General features: G+C 55.7%; 1 protein-coding gene across 7 annotated transcripts in view; it reads right to left on the bottom strand.

The window, feature by feature from the left end:
• The window catches only part of POC1A (POC1 centriolar protein A), a 76,122-nt gene that overhangs the window by 10,611 nt on the left and 50,365 nt on the right, over positions 1-15,146 (bottom strand). For 4 of the 7 annotated variants that reach the window (XM_051852358.2, XM_051852359.2, XM_070050754.1 and 1 more), the window contains exon 10: positions 7,829-7,972. The exons of 1 other annotated variant lie outside the window; for it this stretch is intronic. In XM_051852358.2, the coding sequence (XP_051708318.2) occupies positions 7,829-7,972 (144 nt within the window). The remainder of the gene's footprint in view (positions 1-7,828; positions 7,973-15,146) is intronic. 2 more of the 7 variants (XM_070050755.1, XM_051852363.2) reach the window with 1 other exon arrangement.

Raw genomic sequence — 15,146 nt, 5'->3', positions numbered from 1 at the left:
CAACAGTCCCCATGGAGTAGTCTCTTGACTAAGACCAGACAAAACATGATTAGGCCGAGACAGGGAGACTGCTCGGTAGCTTGCTGGAGGCCTGGCAACCTTTCAATTGAAAGGTACAGATCACCAGTGACGGGGTCTCACAGGCCCCACTGGGGGCTGCTGCAGAGGTGGTGCTGGAGGTGGCCTGACACTTTGCCAATTTTGGGGGGCTCCCAAGGGTGTCAGAATTGCTTCTCCAATGGCAGGGCTCCAAGTTCATGGTTTCTTTCTGCTTTGTCTCCTCTCCAGAGCTGTGGCTACTGGGGTATGATGAGGGTGTGTTTGCATGGTACAAGCCAGGCCCGCGGTTCACTGCAGAGCAAGAGAAGGGAAGCGTCCCCTGGCCCTGTTGCAGGCACTTCACTGGGGAGACTGCCAGGTGCCAGTCGGCTGAGGCCTAGTTGAGCACAGCCGTGCAGGCCTGTGGCGGGCAGCCTGTCGTCACACTTGCTGGCCCTCTTCTTGTCCTCTTGCTTGACCCTTCCTTGGATCCCCAGAGGAGCAAGAGCAAATCACCTGCAGTCCCCTCCTCCCCTCCTCGCAGAGCAAGCCCAGAGTCAGGCTGAATGAGACGGCCCTGCGTGGGCCTCATCCTCACCACCCTCCCCCCGCCTCCAGGCCTGCTCAGAGTCACAGAAGGAATCTCATGTGACTGACCGTGAACATTCCCAGGCTCCAGAGGTAACCACAGCCACTGCCCAGCCCATCTGGCAGGCAAGGGCCTTCAATGTGCAGCTTCGCTGGGGGAGGGGTGCTTTTCATCACAACCGCAGACGGCACTGAAGATGGAAAACAAGAGTTTCCTGCCAGACCCCCGTGGGAGCTGCCACCCGGCCCCCCACGCAATGACAAACATGAGCCTGCCCTGTTTCTGAGCGCTGCTAGCAGGCTGCACACCACGAGGGAGGCCAGCACTGGCCCTGACTTGGTACTTGGGGAAAGTGCAGCCTCTCCCGACCCCTCTGGGTTTGCACAGCCAGAAGAGCCGGTGAGTAAGATGCCAAGAACAGTGGAGCCGAAGCGGAGCCGGGGCCTACACTGATGTTCCTCCCCAGTTGCCCTACAACTGGCTGGAGTCAGGGTCTCAGTGTGTCCTTGGCACAGACCAGACAGGAGCTTGAATCCTTGTTCCCCAAGAAAACAAATCACTTGTCTCCCAACCCCAAGTGGTGGGACTTGTCTTCTACTTGACTTTAGCCCTTTATAGTACGCAGAGAAGGGTGGTTAACTTATCTGGACCAAGTACACGAGGTGGCTAAATGTGCTGATGCGAAAGAGGGCTCAGCTGTGTAGAAGCAAACAGCAAGCACCTGTGGGACCCTGCTGGGAGAGCAGCAGCAAAAGCCCTGTACATGCAGGGGAGACTTTTACTCTCTACCTTCCCATCAAGGACGAAGGGCAGAAAGCAACAGTGGGCCTGCCCAGGACAGGGCACAGGGCCCCCCGTCAGGCCCCAGCATTCCCACCTCCCCCACCAGTGTGGAACTAGATGCCCCACCTGAGCAGCCCATCCAACAGGGAACTTCCAGGACCGCGGGGTGAGGGAGGAGGCTGGGTCCTCAAAGCAAATGGGCTGTTCCTCTCTGCTGCCCCAAAGCAAAGAGGCAAACTCATCAGTTGTTCCGTTAGGGCAGCAGGGCAGCAGGGCTCAGTGACCTGGACTTTGAATCAACTCAACCCCAAAGGGGCCCAGGCCAGCAGGGCCGGGTGGGCTGCTTCCCACCTGCTTCCCCACTGCATGCATCTCCAAACCCCAGGGCCCAGCAGCCTCTGTGAGTCACAGGACCCTGCACATGACATCACAGCATTGCTGTGGCCAGCCTGAAGCCCTGGGCGCCATAAAAAACAGTTGGAGCAGGAATTTCAAGGCTCGGTATTTTTAAAAAGCACCAAGATGTGAAACTGGAGTCAAAAATAACTTTGCTGTGGGCTTCTGAGGAAAAACCAGTACACTGCTGGCTGGGTCTGTGCCAGGCCCCTCCCAGCAGCCTCCCCGCTCAGGGGTCACCATCTAGAGCTCCACTCTCTGCAGCCTGCAGACACCACGCGAACCGGTGTCATACGGAGTCCATGAGGGAGGTGAGGGAGCCGAGAGGTGGGGCACTCCTACAGCAGTGCTGTTGCTGGGAACGGCCTCAGCTGGCTGCCTAGTTCTCCACCATCTATGAAAGGGACCCCGCATCACTCAGCAGCACCCCCACAAGAACACGAGGGGAAAGAGCCTCTGCCTGGATATCCACCGACAGCCTATTCCTGCTGGCGGGCCTGGAGATATGGCCCGAGAGAGGTTATGGCCCTGCTCGCAATACTGAGCTCTGCTGCCCACCCTAGGAGACACAGAAGGGCAGCACCTAGACCCTCTCCTCCAGAGAAAGGCAGGAAGAAGAAAAGCTGGCTCAAAGCACCTGGGACTTGTACTGATGTGGGTTTCTCTGGACCCCCAGGCCTCGTTGAGCCAGCTCTCAGAAGAGAAGTCCTGGTGGGCCCAGCAGGTGAGCGGCCCCCAGGCAGCCACGGGACAGGCACTTGTTCTCTGCAGAAGAGGCAGAGAGAGGGCTGGGCTCAAGGCAGGCTCACAGCAGAGGCCCGGCACCTTGAGGGAAGCACAGCACACACACTCCTGACCTCAAGCTCCTGAGAATGCCCAAGGCATTTTGAGGACCAAAAAGACCTCCAAAGAAAACTGTGAATTGCATTGTTAGGAAATAGATTTCCCCCGCAAACTATGTTAACTTGATTCAAAGTTAACATGTTGCCAGAAGCACACGTCTATGAAGAGTTCCACGCTTGGCCTCTGATGCCCCAGCACCACCCGCCCGCCGCGGTGCACTCTCGTGCCCCCAGCACTTCCTGGGTCTTCTTTCTCTCCCCCCTCCCCTCCTGCCCTGCTAGCCACTGGAGGGCCAATGGCTGCTCAAGAGCATCCCAGGGACGCGAATGCAGCGGTCAGAGAGGCCTGGGGCACCCAGATTCCTGCCACTCCCATACCTGCCCTCACTGCCCCCTGGAGAACACGTGGACTCACCACTGTGTATCGCCACACCACAGGCCCTAGGCTAGCACACCTGGTTAACCAGAGATTCACAGAGGTGCTCTGCAGCCACAAGGCAGGCTCTCGGGCTCTGGGAGCCACGTCACCTGCCCGAAGTCAGGCATGTGACAATTAGTGGAGCTGGCCCTCCAATCCAGGAGGGCAGGTGCACCCAGGCTGATGGGCAGGCAGCTGCCTGGGTAAGCAGAGCATCCCTGAAACCCAAGGGGAACCACTGCTCCCACAGCTGGTGGAGATGGGTGAAGTTGAACAACCCTGGCTGCTCAGAATGTGGCCTCAACTGGGAGCTGCCTGAGGAGTTGAGCAGAGGCGCCTGGGAAGCTTCAAGCAACCACACATGCTTATGGGGGTCTCTCCCACACGACAGGGCAAGGCCAGGGCAAGGAGGTGTATGCTCTCTGGCTGCTGACCTCAGGGGCCCAGCCTGCTAGGTTCTGTCATCACTGAGCCTTTTCTGGAAGGTCAAGTTTGGTTTGCAGAAGGACTTCCTGATGAAGCCACCCCTAACTCCACCAAAGCCATCTATCTGGCAAGGAAAGCTGGGAAGCTGACTTACCATGGCTGAGAGCAGGGACACCTGGTTTACAGGAGAAGCCTCGGGCTGGGTGGAGCCCAGCGCTGGTACAAGGTGCAGATGGGGCCTTAATGGCATTAAGTCATTATTAAGATTCTATACCTGGCATGAGGCTTGGTGCCAGGCACCAGGTGGGAGGGTCAAGCGAGGGCTGCAAAAGAAAGTGCTTGGAGAGATGCAGGCCTCAGATGTGCATCAGGAGGATGGAATCCCTGCACCGAGGTCTTCCCAGCTAACACAACAATGCAGGAGACCAAAGAGGCCAGGACGTTGTAGACTGCACCTGCTCAGGAGGGCAGTGACACGCAGAAGCAGGGCAAAGGGCCACATACCCTGCAAGACTACCCCAAAACCTCTTTTGCCTATATAACAGTCTTTAAAAATAAGTACACATTTTATTAAAAAGGTATTTCTATGTGTGTCTTTTTTTAAGGCATTTAGTATACGCCCTAACTCGGGAGTTCTAGGATTGGGTTTTGTATGCTACAATCTCCAACAATGCTTTGATTTCTTCTTGCCCTGGAAGGACTAGCAAAAGCCACCTACCTGCATGCTTGCTCAGGACGCCAGGAGGCTCAGCAAGGGCCAGCCACGGCACCGCTTCCCCATCACCCCTTCCCTCTTTCTACAGGGAAAACTGGCTCTACACTGACCACAAGGCAGGGCAGCTGCAGAAGCTGCTTCCTGGGGGCAGGGCCATGACAACGCTGCTCTTGCCCAAGTCCCAGCCTGTGTCCCTGCCTCCACTCCACCCCCATCCTGCACGTGGATCAGGCCCCGACTCGACTCTGCTCAGTGTCCCACTGATGAAGCCCAAAGTCGAGGCTACTGCTTCTGTTCCCCGATGCCAGAGCACCTGCAGCCTCCGTGACCTGGCACCGTGGGCTCCCACCTGACCCACTACTCCTTGGAGGCCTGCTCTGACAGTGGCAGATTCAGTCTTGGGGACTTCCCAAGGGTGGAACTGGGTCTCATGCAGGACCCCCATCACTCCCACACACACCCCTCCCTGGACCAAGAAGGGCTTAGGGGATGTGTCTGCATGGGAGGAACCTCCCCTCTGCTCTGAGGGCCAAGGAGTGGCTCTCCTGGACGAGGGTCTAGCTCAACGAGGCAGTGGGGAATGGCGCCCTCATGAAGCCCCCCCAGAGCGGCCCCCCGTCTCCCCAGCACCGGCCTTGGATCACGACAGTGGCAGCGGCAGGCGCAGCACAGTGCGCTGCTGGGCTCTGTTCCACGAGCCTCACGTGGCCGGACACACTGAATGCTCCCAGGAGGCTTATGAAGAGGCTCCTTCTCAGCTGGGGTCCAGATTTGGAAAGTGAGGCTGAGAGCGGGTCAAGGACTTGCCCAGAGCTAGGCTATGCTCTGAGCCACACTTCCCCATGGGCCACTAAGCCTCTTGGCCGCCGGCCTTTGCGTTGCACAGAGGTGCTGCTGAAGGACTGCCTTGGAGGGGACTGAGATTGGGTCCCCAGTGGTTCTGCTGGTGCTGCGAGGGCCACACCCAGCCCTGCTGAGCAGGAAGCCAGGCAGCCTCTAACGGGGTACGCCACTCACATCACCCGGGGACTGACGGCTCCGTGACTCATTCGGTAAACATCCCTGGCCACTGCCCGCCACAGTGCCTGCAGGACGGAGGCCTGAAGGACCCGGGGGGCAGTTTCCCTCTTAGCAGCCACTAGAAGTGGATTTCCTCCGCTGGAGGGAAGGGCTGGGGCAGGGCGGCACAGAGAACAGCAGGATTCAGATGGATGGCTCTGTGGCTCTGAAGTAGAAGTCGGTGTTGGAGTGGCTGAGAGCACACTCAGGTGGAGGGGTGAGAGAAGGGGTGCCCACAGCCAATATCCACAGATCGAGGAGGGAGCCCAGCTGCACAGGTCACTTGGAAGGATGGCGGGGGTTGCCTAGCTGTAGGCCTCAACAGGGCTGGATCAGTGTGGACCATCAGAGTGGGGCCTGATTTCAACCTTCCAGTGGGCTGTGGCTGGAACACAGCGAGTGCCCCCAGTCCAAGAGAGGAAGCAGGGCCCGGAAAACTACTGAAGACCAAGACCAAAGAGAGCAAGGCCAGATGAACACAAATACACCACTGCAAAACAGGCCTCAACTGAGGTTTCACCCACAGAATCCAAGTCTCCTCAGGACCCACTGAGCCCATCGAGAACACACAGACACAGTCAGCTATGCAAGGCAGGTGACCCCGGTCAGGGATAGACAGCTGTGTGGACTTGCACAGGGGCTGAATGGTGCGAGGTGGGACAAGGGCACTGCAACACGCAGACATGTGGCCACAGGCCATGGGTGAGCCCTCCCTCATCCTGTGTTCTGTGTGTGTCTGTGAGGTTACTATCCTGCTCGGAACTGCTAACACATCAGCCCTCCATGCGCACCCCCTAGACGTGGCGACAGGAAATGTTTTATGCTATACTTCTCGGGAGCCAATGAAGCTATTTTTAGCCATCTTCTCAGACTTGATTTCCAATTTTATCCTATAAAGTTCTAATTAATTCCACCTCCCCTCATCTCACTTGATGAGGCTGTGGAGAACATTAGGCAGTTTGTGGCAGGTTTGAAGTGGGGTATTTTTGAAGTCTTTGCATGTTGCTCACATCTCTCTGAGCATATGCTCCTTCTCAGGGGTTAGCTGGCTTCCAGAAATGTCCGGGAGCTGCGCCTGAGTGTTCTGCAACCTCCCAGTCTCTGACACCAGCTATTCCCTACACGTGAGCTTCCTTCAGGGCTGCAGCCCCAGCTGGGTGACTATGGCACACCGTGGATGCTGGGGCACCGTGTGCGGCAGACCCCATGCCAGCTGCCACCTCTCCCAAGGCTCTTACTGCAGCCTCTGCGCTACAAGACTGAGAAGCCAGCTGCCCACATCTGCCCTGGAGCACGGGGCCCACATCCATCTCGCTGATGACGGCGGTCAGGGCCACAGCTAGCATCTAGAGTCACACACTCCTAAATCCTCACCACGAACCTGGGAGGCAGAGTCCATGACCACCTGCACAGGACAGAGGAGCACACGAGGGGTTTCATCCAAGGTCATGCAGAGGGTAAGGAGAGGTCCCCAACTCAAACCCAGAGGCTGGGCTCTCCAAGTCTCAACTTGCTGCTTGCAGTTCCTGCCATGTCCCTGGAGGGGCCACCTGGCAGAGTCGCATGAACGCACCAACACACAGTTTCTTTCAAAGCTGTGGCCCAGGCCAGCTGCGGGTGGGCATATTAAGGAAAGATGGGCATTGGGTGATTTAAGTCAAGTAGCCCATTCCAGCCAGGGCTCTGAAAGCCAGGGTTCTGAGGCAGGTCTGATTATTTCATTTATTTGGGCTGGAGAACAGGTCCATTATATTACATTTTTAAGAACCCAGCTCCTGGGGACAGCACCGTGGTGTAGTAAGTTAAGCCTCTGCCTGTAGCACCAGCATCCCATACGGACACTGGTTTGAGTCCCAGCTGCTCCACTTCTTCTTCTGTTTTGTTTTGTTTTTAAGATTTATCTTATTTATTTGAAAGGCAGAGTTACAGAGAGAAGTAGAACCAGAGAGAGAGAGAGAGTTAGAGGTCTTCCATCTGTTGGTTTACTCCCCAAATGACTGCAATGGGCAGAGCTGAGCTGATCTGAAGCCAGGAGCCAAGAGCTTCCTCTGGGTCTCCCACAAGGGTACAAGGGCCCAAGGACTTGGGCCATTTTGTACTGCTTTCCCAGGCCATAGCACAGAGCTGGATCAGAAGTGGAATAGCTGGGACTTGAACCGGCGCCCCATGGGATGCTGGTGCTGCAGGCCAGGGCTTTAACCCGCTGCACCACAGTGTTGGCCCCTGCTCTACTTTTGATCCAGCTCCCTGCTAATGGCCTGGGAAAGCAGCAGAAGGTGGTCCAAGTGCTTGGTCCCCTGCACCCATGTAGGAGACCTGGAAGAAGCTCCTGGCCCCCAGCTTCAATATTGGCTCAGGTCCAGCCATTGTGGCCATCTGGGGAGTGAACCAGTGGGTGGAAGACCTTTCTCTGTCTCTCCCTCTCTCTGTCTATAACTCTGCCTCTCAAATAAATAAAATAAATCTTTTAAAAAAATGAACCCAGCTTATGCTAGCCAACTTTGAATGCTCCGAATGCCAGACCAGTGCAGGCAATTGGGTGAGCTCACACGGCGGCCTACCTGGGTAAGGACGTCCAGCTGGCTCACGATGTGCTCCAAGGTACTGGTCAGCGTCTGTGGCACGCTGAGGGGCTCCGGGGGCTGGCTCTGCACCGACTCCAGGCTCCTGCCTCTGGCTGATGGGAGGGGGAAATCCCCTTCTGGCTGAAGACACAGAGAAGAGTTCCTTAGCCTAGACTGCGCTTGAGGAAACACCGAGAAAGGAACAGCCTCTCCAGAAGATAAAACGGAAAACCAAGAAACTCAAACAAGAGGCAGAAAGAGCAGCGATGCTGGCAGTGTTCCCACATCCAGGTCACAAGCCCACCCTTCTGAGAGGAGGCTACGAGTCTGGCCAGTCGGAGGGGCTCGGCAGCTGGGCCCACGAATGCCCTCAGCTTGCTCTCAGAGGCCCTCCAGGAGGCCGGGTGTATCCTGATTCACATAGCTCGCACCCTCCGGCAGGCATCTCTGTGAGTCCAGAGACACCCAGGCCCTGCTCGGCCCTTACGTCAGCTGAACTCCAATCCCCATCCCCAAAGCTTCCCTAGCCCCCTTTCAGGGCCCAGCAGCTGGAGCCCGGAACTGGTGGGGGAATATTCCGACCCTGCCGTGACCCAGATCTCCTGCAAAAACAAAGGTTTCTGTGTGACGGACCCAGCCAAATTCTGTCCCAGTCAGAATCCACTGGGCTGCTTCAGACACGGGTCCAGGAATGTGACAGGCTTGGTGTTTCTGCCTTCAGCCCCAAACTCAGAAAAGTCAGCACCCATTTGGCACACGAAGGCTTCACCTGCAGCTCTAGGTGCTGTGGGAACACCATGCTCAGTGGCGGCTCACGCTCGCGGCCAGCCCCAGAGCCTCAGAGATCCATGGATGCTGCCGCACTTTGGGCTCAGGGCTTCTGACCACTGCCTTACTGATGGGCATTGCTGCTGTTACCACCTCACCCCCCAGCGTCACCAATCCTCCAGGGCTCTCTGCTGCCTTCGGGAGAAACTCCAAGGCCCAAACCCAGAGAGCCTATGGACCTGCCTCCTGCTGTAGCTCCTCTCCTGCCTCTGCACCCTGTGCCCAGCTCATGGAACACTGCTGAAGATGCCCTCATCTGCCCTTCTCCCTGTGCTAAACTGTGCTAAACATCCTGTCCTTCCCCTCCCTTGCAACCCCCTACTCCTAATCAGGAACTCCCTGTCTCTTCCTGGTTCCCCTGGATACCGCACCTCTAAGGCACGGCTGAGGGCACCTGCTCTCTGCCTGCCCTCAGCACTCTATGCTCCACAAAACCAGGCCATTGAGCGGGGGTCAAAGCTCACCAATTTCTCACTTTTCAGAAAGCCAAGGCTACTCCACCCAGCAGCCTCCCACTCCTAGTGCCATGGCCACTGGAGTACACTGGCTATGACTGGGGCTCACATAGGATGCCCATGTACCCATCCAGCCCCTGGCTTTGATAATACTGAGCTGCCTGCAGCCTGGCCTGCACCTCTGCTGAGCCTGCCCGCCCTTAGACCAAGCTACTGCAGCCCAGTCCTGGGAAGATGCTTTGCCCTAGATGGGCACAGAGTCTTTGAAAGGAATAATCCCAAGCAGCAGAGGACCATGAGGGCATGAGGACCCCACCTTCATGTTTTCATTTATCAGGAAAGTGTTCTAATGTCACGGATCACAAACTGTCAAGGGCACATGGATTTGAACTTGGAAACATGCTGGCCTGGTTGGCTAAAGAGCTTGAATGTGAGACCCAGCCAGAGGGATGTTCCTGAGACAGGAGCGGCACTATGTCCACGTGCCCATCAGCAGTATGCCTGCTGGGCGCTGCGGCCGTTCTGCAAGACCTTAGTCAGGAGGGCTGGGCTCTTCTAGTTCGCCAGGAATTGCTGCCGTTCAGATTGCAGTGCCCACCCAGAAGGACGCATTCCAGTGGCCCATCAGCCTTGCTGGGACAGCCTTCAGCCCACCACAGTGAGTCCCAGAGCCAGGAAGCTCTGTCAGGAGACACAGCAGGGTGCAGCTGAAAAGATCGTGACTCACATAGGCCTTAACTAAAGTCCAGGCTCCACCACTGACTGGCTCAGAGGCAGTGGGCAAGAGGCCAAGCTTCTCTGGACCCCTGCTTCCTCATCTGTAAAATGGGAATGCTCACAGGGCCAGCCCTCCAAAGGCTGGGCTGTGAGAAGTGCTTATCTGAGGTTATCAGCAGGCCTTTCTGCGAAACACTCGCTCACAGCTTCCAGGGGATCCCACTTCCAGCGAGGGACACTCTTCCCCTGGACAACAGGTCCCCACAGCTCCTCCAGGAAAGGCCACTGGAGGGAGGGGGTGGGCCAGGCGTCCCTTCTGGCTCAACAGGGGCATCCTCGCAGAGTGGGCCAAACTGGTGCTGCCAGCTGCCCAAGATGGAAGGAATGGAAATTCTGAGTGTTTCTGTAGAACAGCCCAGAAATTGACAGTGCTGAGCTGTGCTTCTTGGGACAGAGAGGGCAGTGCGTGGGCGTGTGGTGAGCATGCTGGCTGCCGCAACAGACACGCTCCTTATGAGCCAGAGCCGAGCCAGCTCCAGGAGCGCCAAGGACAGAGGACACAGAGCCCTGGGCGTGGGTGGCCTTTAGAAGGGAGATGCAGGAACTACCACGCTCTCCCATCCCCCCAAGCTTTCATGTGCTCTTTTCATTTTATCACAACGGAACCGGGCTTGCACAGGAAAGCACTGTCTGAGGGGGCCTAGCTTCTGCTCGCAGGACTGCCTCGGGCATTTCTCCGCCTCCTTGCCTGCTCTCAGCAGAAGACACGGCAACAGTGAACTTGCCAGTAGCCTGCTCACCTGCGCCTTGGTGTCCTCATCCATGACATCTCACTCAGACCTACGACAATGGCCCTCTTACCTGGCACACCAGCCTCATCTCTCAGAGGGGCACACCTGGGCTCAGAGAGGTGCACTAACTCGTTCTAGAGCTCCTGGGTCTAATGCTTTTCACATCACTCCCCTGCCATGCCTGCCATGGAATGTCTGCCTGGCACAGAGCTGAATACAGAGGAGGCCTCCTGAACACTCGGCGGCCCCTCAAAGGGCCAAGCCCACCACGGTGAATTCCTGTGCGATGAAACCTCCCAAAGTCTGCACCCTGGCAAAGGGCCAGTGGCCCCGCTCCCCACGGCGCTGCTGCTGCTCCCCTGTGCCCAGCCTTCCAGAGCAGTGGCATCTCCCAGAGACTTGGCAAACAAACAAGAAAGTAGATTAGAAAACGACGCCAGGAGTGGGAAGACACTGTGCTAGGGCCTTGAGGGATGACGGTGGCAAAACCACCCGACAATTTTCACAGGGAAAGTCACAGCAGTGGTTTGTATGCCCAAGCACCCAGGGTCCTAGGAGCTCTGTGGGGGCACACAGGTACATGCCTCCAGCACCCCCACGCGGATCCACACCAAGCCAACGACTTCTCGCTTGCTCCAAACAGAAACATCTTAACCCCACAACAAAAACAAGGATGAACCTCAAGGACGAATCTCTTTAGTTTTGTGGAAATCTCACTTGAGGCCTACAAGTGTCTCCTCCACACCGCCCTGCTGTGGGATGCTGGCTCTCACAACAGCAGGTCACCATGTTACCTGCCTCAGGTTCTGTTTGCTTTGCTGCCTGCCTATCACATGCCACCGGGACCTCAGCACTTGGCACAGGAGCGGCCAAAACATCTGAGGTCAATGCCCAGCCACCCAGACACATGGGGAGCCAGCCCATAAACCATTATTAAAGAACAAAACAGAATGGCTTGTAGGGGCCGACGCTGTGGCGTAATGCATAAAGCCGCCACCTGTGGTGCAGTCATCCCATATGGGCGCCGGTTCGGGTTCCAGCTGCTCCACTTCTGATCCAGCTCACTGCTGTGGCCTGGGAAAGCAGTGCAGCTCTGGCTGTTGTGGCCAGTTATGGAGTGAACCAGCGGATGGAAGACCTCTCTCTCTCTGCCTCTCCTTCTCTGTCTGTGTAACTCTGATTTTTAAATAAATAAATAAATCTTAAAAAAAAAAAAAAAAAGAGCCGGCGCCATGGCTCAATAGGCTAATCCTCCACCTTGCGGCGCCGGCACACCGGGTTCTAGTCCCGGTCGGGGCGCCGGATTCTGTCCCGGTTGCCCCTCTTCCAGGCCAGCTCTCTGCTATGGCCAGGGAGTGCAGTGGAGGATGGCCCAGGTGCTTGGGCCCTGCACCCCATGGGAGACCAGGAAAAGCACCTGGATCCTGGCTCCTGCCATCGGATCAGCACGGTGCGCCGGCTGCAGCAGCGGCCATTGGAGGGTGAACCAACGGCAAAGGAAGACCTTTCTCTCTGTCTCTCTCTCTCACTGTCCACTCTGCCTGTCAAAAATAAAAAAAAAAAAAAAAAAAAAAAAAAGAATGGCTTGTAGGTCTTTCAGGGGACAAGAAACCAGCCCACTGGGTTGCCTTCTTCCCTCATCTCTGGGCTGACTCCAGTCTCACCCTTTCATCAAGATGCAAGTGTAATAGAGAACAAGCCTCTGACTAGGGCAGAGAAAGCTAGGGAAGTGTTCACTTCAACCAAACAAGAAAGACTAAAAGAATAAGGCCTTTTCATACATGAGCGAGCAGGGGTCACAGGCAACCAATCAGCCTGGAATCTAAGGGAAGACAGGCGCTTCCAAGGAAAAGAGGAAATGAGCACTGCCCATGGCCCACTTGGGGCAAAGCACAGGAAGAAGAGGCACAGAGGGTGCCGTACACGAGAGCAGGAAGATGAAGTTGTTGAATTTTACCAAACCGGGAGACAGTGTGGGCTGGGGGAAGAGTGCAGGATCCTTGGAGGCCACAGACACCGGGGAGCTTGCGTGCCCACAGCCCGCCACGGGGCACTCGTGAGAAAGATGAGGCAGTACGGTTGATGGGAGAAATCCACGCACAAGGTGCAGGCCTACAGGACAAGAGTGGACAAGGAAAAGGCAGGGAGCCTGGCCAGGACCTTTCTCACCTGAAGCTCAAATCACAAGGGTACTAGGAGGCCGGCACCGCAGCTCAATAGGCTAATCCTCCACCTTCGGTGCTGGCACACCAGGTTCTAGTCCCGGTCAGGGCACTGGATTCTGTCCCGGTTACCCCTCCTCCAGGCCAGCTCTCTGCTGTGGCCAGGGAGTGCAGTGGAGGATGGCCCAAGTGCTTGGGCCCTGCACCCCATGGGAGACGAGGAGAAGCGCCTGGCTCTCGGCTTTGGATCAGCGCGGTGTGCCGGCCACAGCGGCCACTGGAGGGTGAACCAACGGTAAAGGAAGACCTTTCTCTCTGTCTCTCTCACTGTCCACTCTGCCTGTCAAAAATAAAAATAAAAACCAACTGTGTCCTCGGGGGAGAAGCAAGAACCATCTTGAGCCAAGATCTCTGAGGTCTCATGGCTGAGATGGGGCAGCACTACTGAGAAGGCCCCACTTCTGACACCCAGGGACACAGGGCCTGCCCAAGGCTGCAAGGGGATCAGGATGACAGAGGACCCCCTCTCTCTGCTCCGCGCACAACAAAGCTGACAAATACCTAACGGCATGGAACAGAGCACGAGGGAAGCCGCACAGGGAAGCTGGAAGCAGAGAGCGGGGCGAGAACGCCGAGAAGCACTCACTCTCCAACAGCCAGCACCCAGGAACACCACTCTACTGTCCTAAACCGCATGTCGGCTTTCACTCAGAAGATCAAAAGACACACAGAAGGCAAGGAAATTAAAAACAAAAACACAGTCAAGAGACAAAGCAGTAAGTAGAATCAGGTTTAGATGGCCTGCCTGTGTGTCGGCACTATGAGGCCCAGAATTTAAAACAGTAGATCTGTATGTTGACAATTCTACTGAATAACACACATGAACCGATAGGGAATTTCCACAAAGTCAAATGGAAACACCAGAAATTAGAAACTCGGTAACGGAGATAAAGAATGGCTTTGACAGGCACAGCCCAGCTGAGGACAACTTATCAGTGCCCTTAAAGGAGCTGAAACACAGAACAGAGCAGCTACAAGCTAGGAGACAGCATCAAACTGGCACATGTGGAATGGAATCCCAGAAGAGAGAGGAGACATTTCTTACAAAGTAAGTTTGCTGGTAATGAATTTTCCAGCTTCTGTCTTTAAAAAAAAAAAAAAAAGTCTTTCCTTCCCCTTTGCTGAGTACAGAATTTTGGATTGGCAGATATTTTTCCTTTCTTTTTTTTTTTTTTTAAATATTTATTTATTTATTTGAAAGGTAAAGTTAGGGGTTGGCGCTATGGTGCAGGAGGTTAAAGCTGCGGCCTGCAGCGCTGGCATCCCATATGGGCACCGGTTCGAGCCCCGGCTACTCCGCTTCCGATCCAGCTCTCTGCTATGGCCTGGGAAAGCAGTAGAGGATGGCCCAAGTCCTTGGGCCCCTGCACCCGTGTGGGAGACCTGGAGGAGGCTCCTGGCTCCTGGCTTTGGATCAGTGCAGCTCCGGCCATTGCAGTTATTTGGGGAGTGAACCAGAGGATGGCAGACCTCTCTTTCTCTCTCTCTGCCTCTCCTTCTCTCTGTAATTCTTTCAAATAAATGAAATAAAAAAATAAAAAGAAAGGGAAAGTTAGTTGCAGAGAGAGAAACAGGAAGAGACAGAGAGATCATCCATCTGTTGGTTCACTTCCCAGATGGCTATAACAGCCAAAGCTGGGTGGGTCTGAAGCCAGGAGCCAGGAGCTTCTTCCAGTCTCCCACATGGGTGGCAAGTGGCAGGGGCTGGCTCAAGGACTTGGGCCATCTTCTGCTGCTTTCCTAGGCACATTAGCAGGGAGCTGGATGGAAAGTGCAGGAGGCAGGACTCAAACTGGTGCCCATATGGGATGCTGGCATCACAGGCAGCAGCTTTACCTGCTATGCTACAACACCAGCCCCATCTTTCAATACTTTAAAGATGTTACTCCAGGGGCCGGCACCGTGGCATAGCGGGTAAAGCTGCTGCCTGTAGTGCTGGCATCCCATGTGGGTGCTGGTTTGAGTCCTGCCTGCTCCATTTCCGATCCAGCTCTCTGCTATGGCCTGGGAAAGCAGTAGAAGATGGCCCAAGTCCTTGGACCCCAGCACCCACGTGGGAGACCTGGAAGAAGCTCCTGCCTCCTGGCTTCAGCTCCAGCTGTTGGGGCCAACTGGGGAGCAAACCAGCAGATAGAAGACCCCCCCCCCCCCATATAACTTGGACTTTCAAGTGAATGAGAATTCTTCTATAATTCTTACTTTCTTTTTTTTTTTTTTTTTAATTTTTTGACAGGCAGAGTGGGACAGTGAGAGAGAGAGACAGAGAAAAAGGTCTTCCTTTGCCGTTGGTTCACCCTCCAAT

The sequence above is a fragment of the Oryctolagus cuniculus genome, chromosome 10 (assembly GCF_964237555.1).
Source record: "Oryctolagus cuniculus chromosome 10, mOryCun1.1, whole genome shotgun sequence".
In the NCBI taxonomy this organism is placed as follows: Eukaryota; Metazoa; Chordata; class Mammalia; order Lagomorpha; family Leporidae; genus Oryctolagus; species Oryctolagus cuniculus.
The sequence above is the reverse complement of the archived record's forward strand: the minus strand, read 5'-3'. Positions and strand labels throughout refer to the sequence as shown.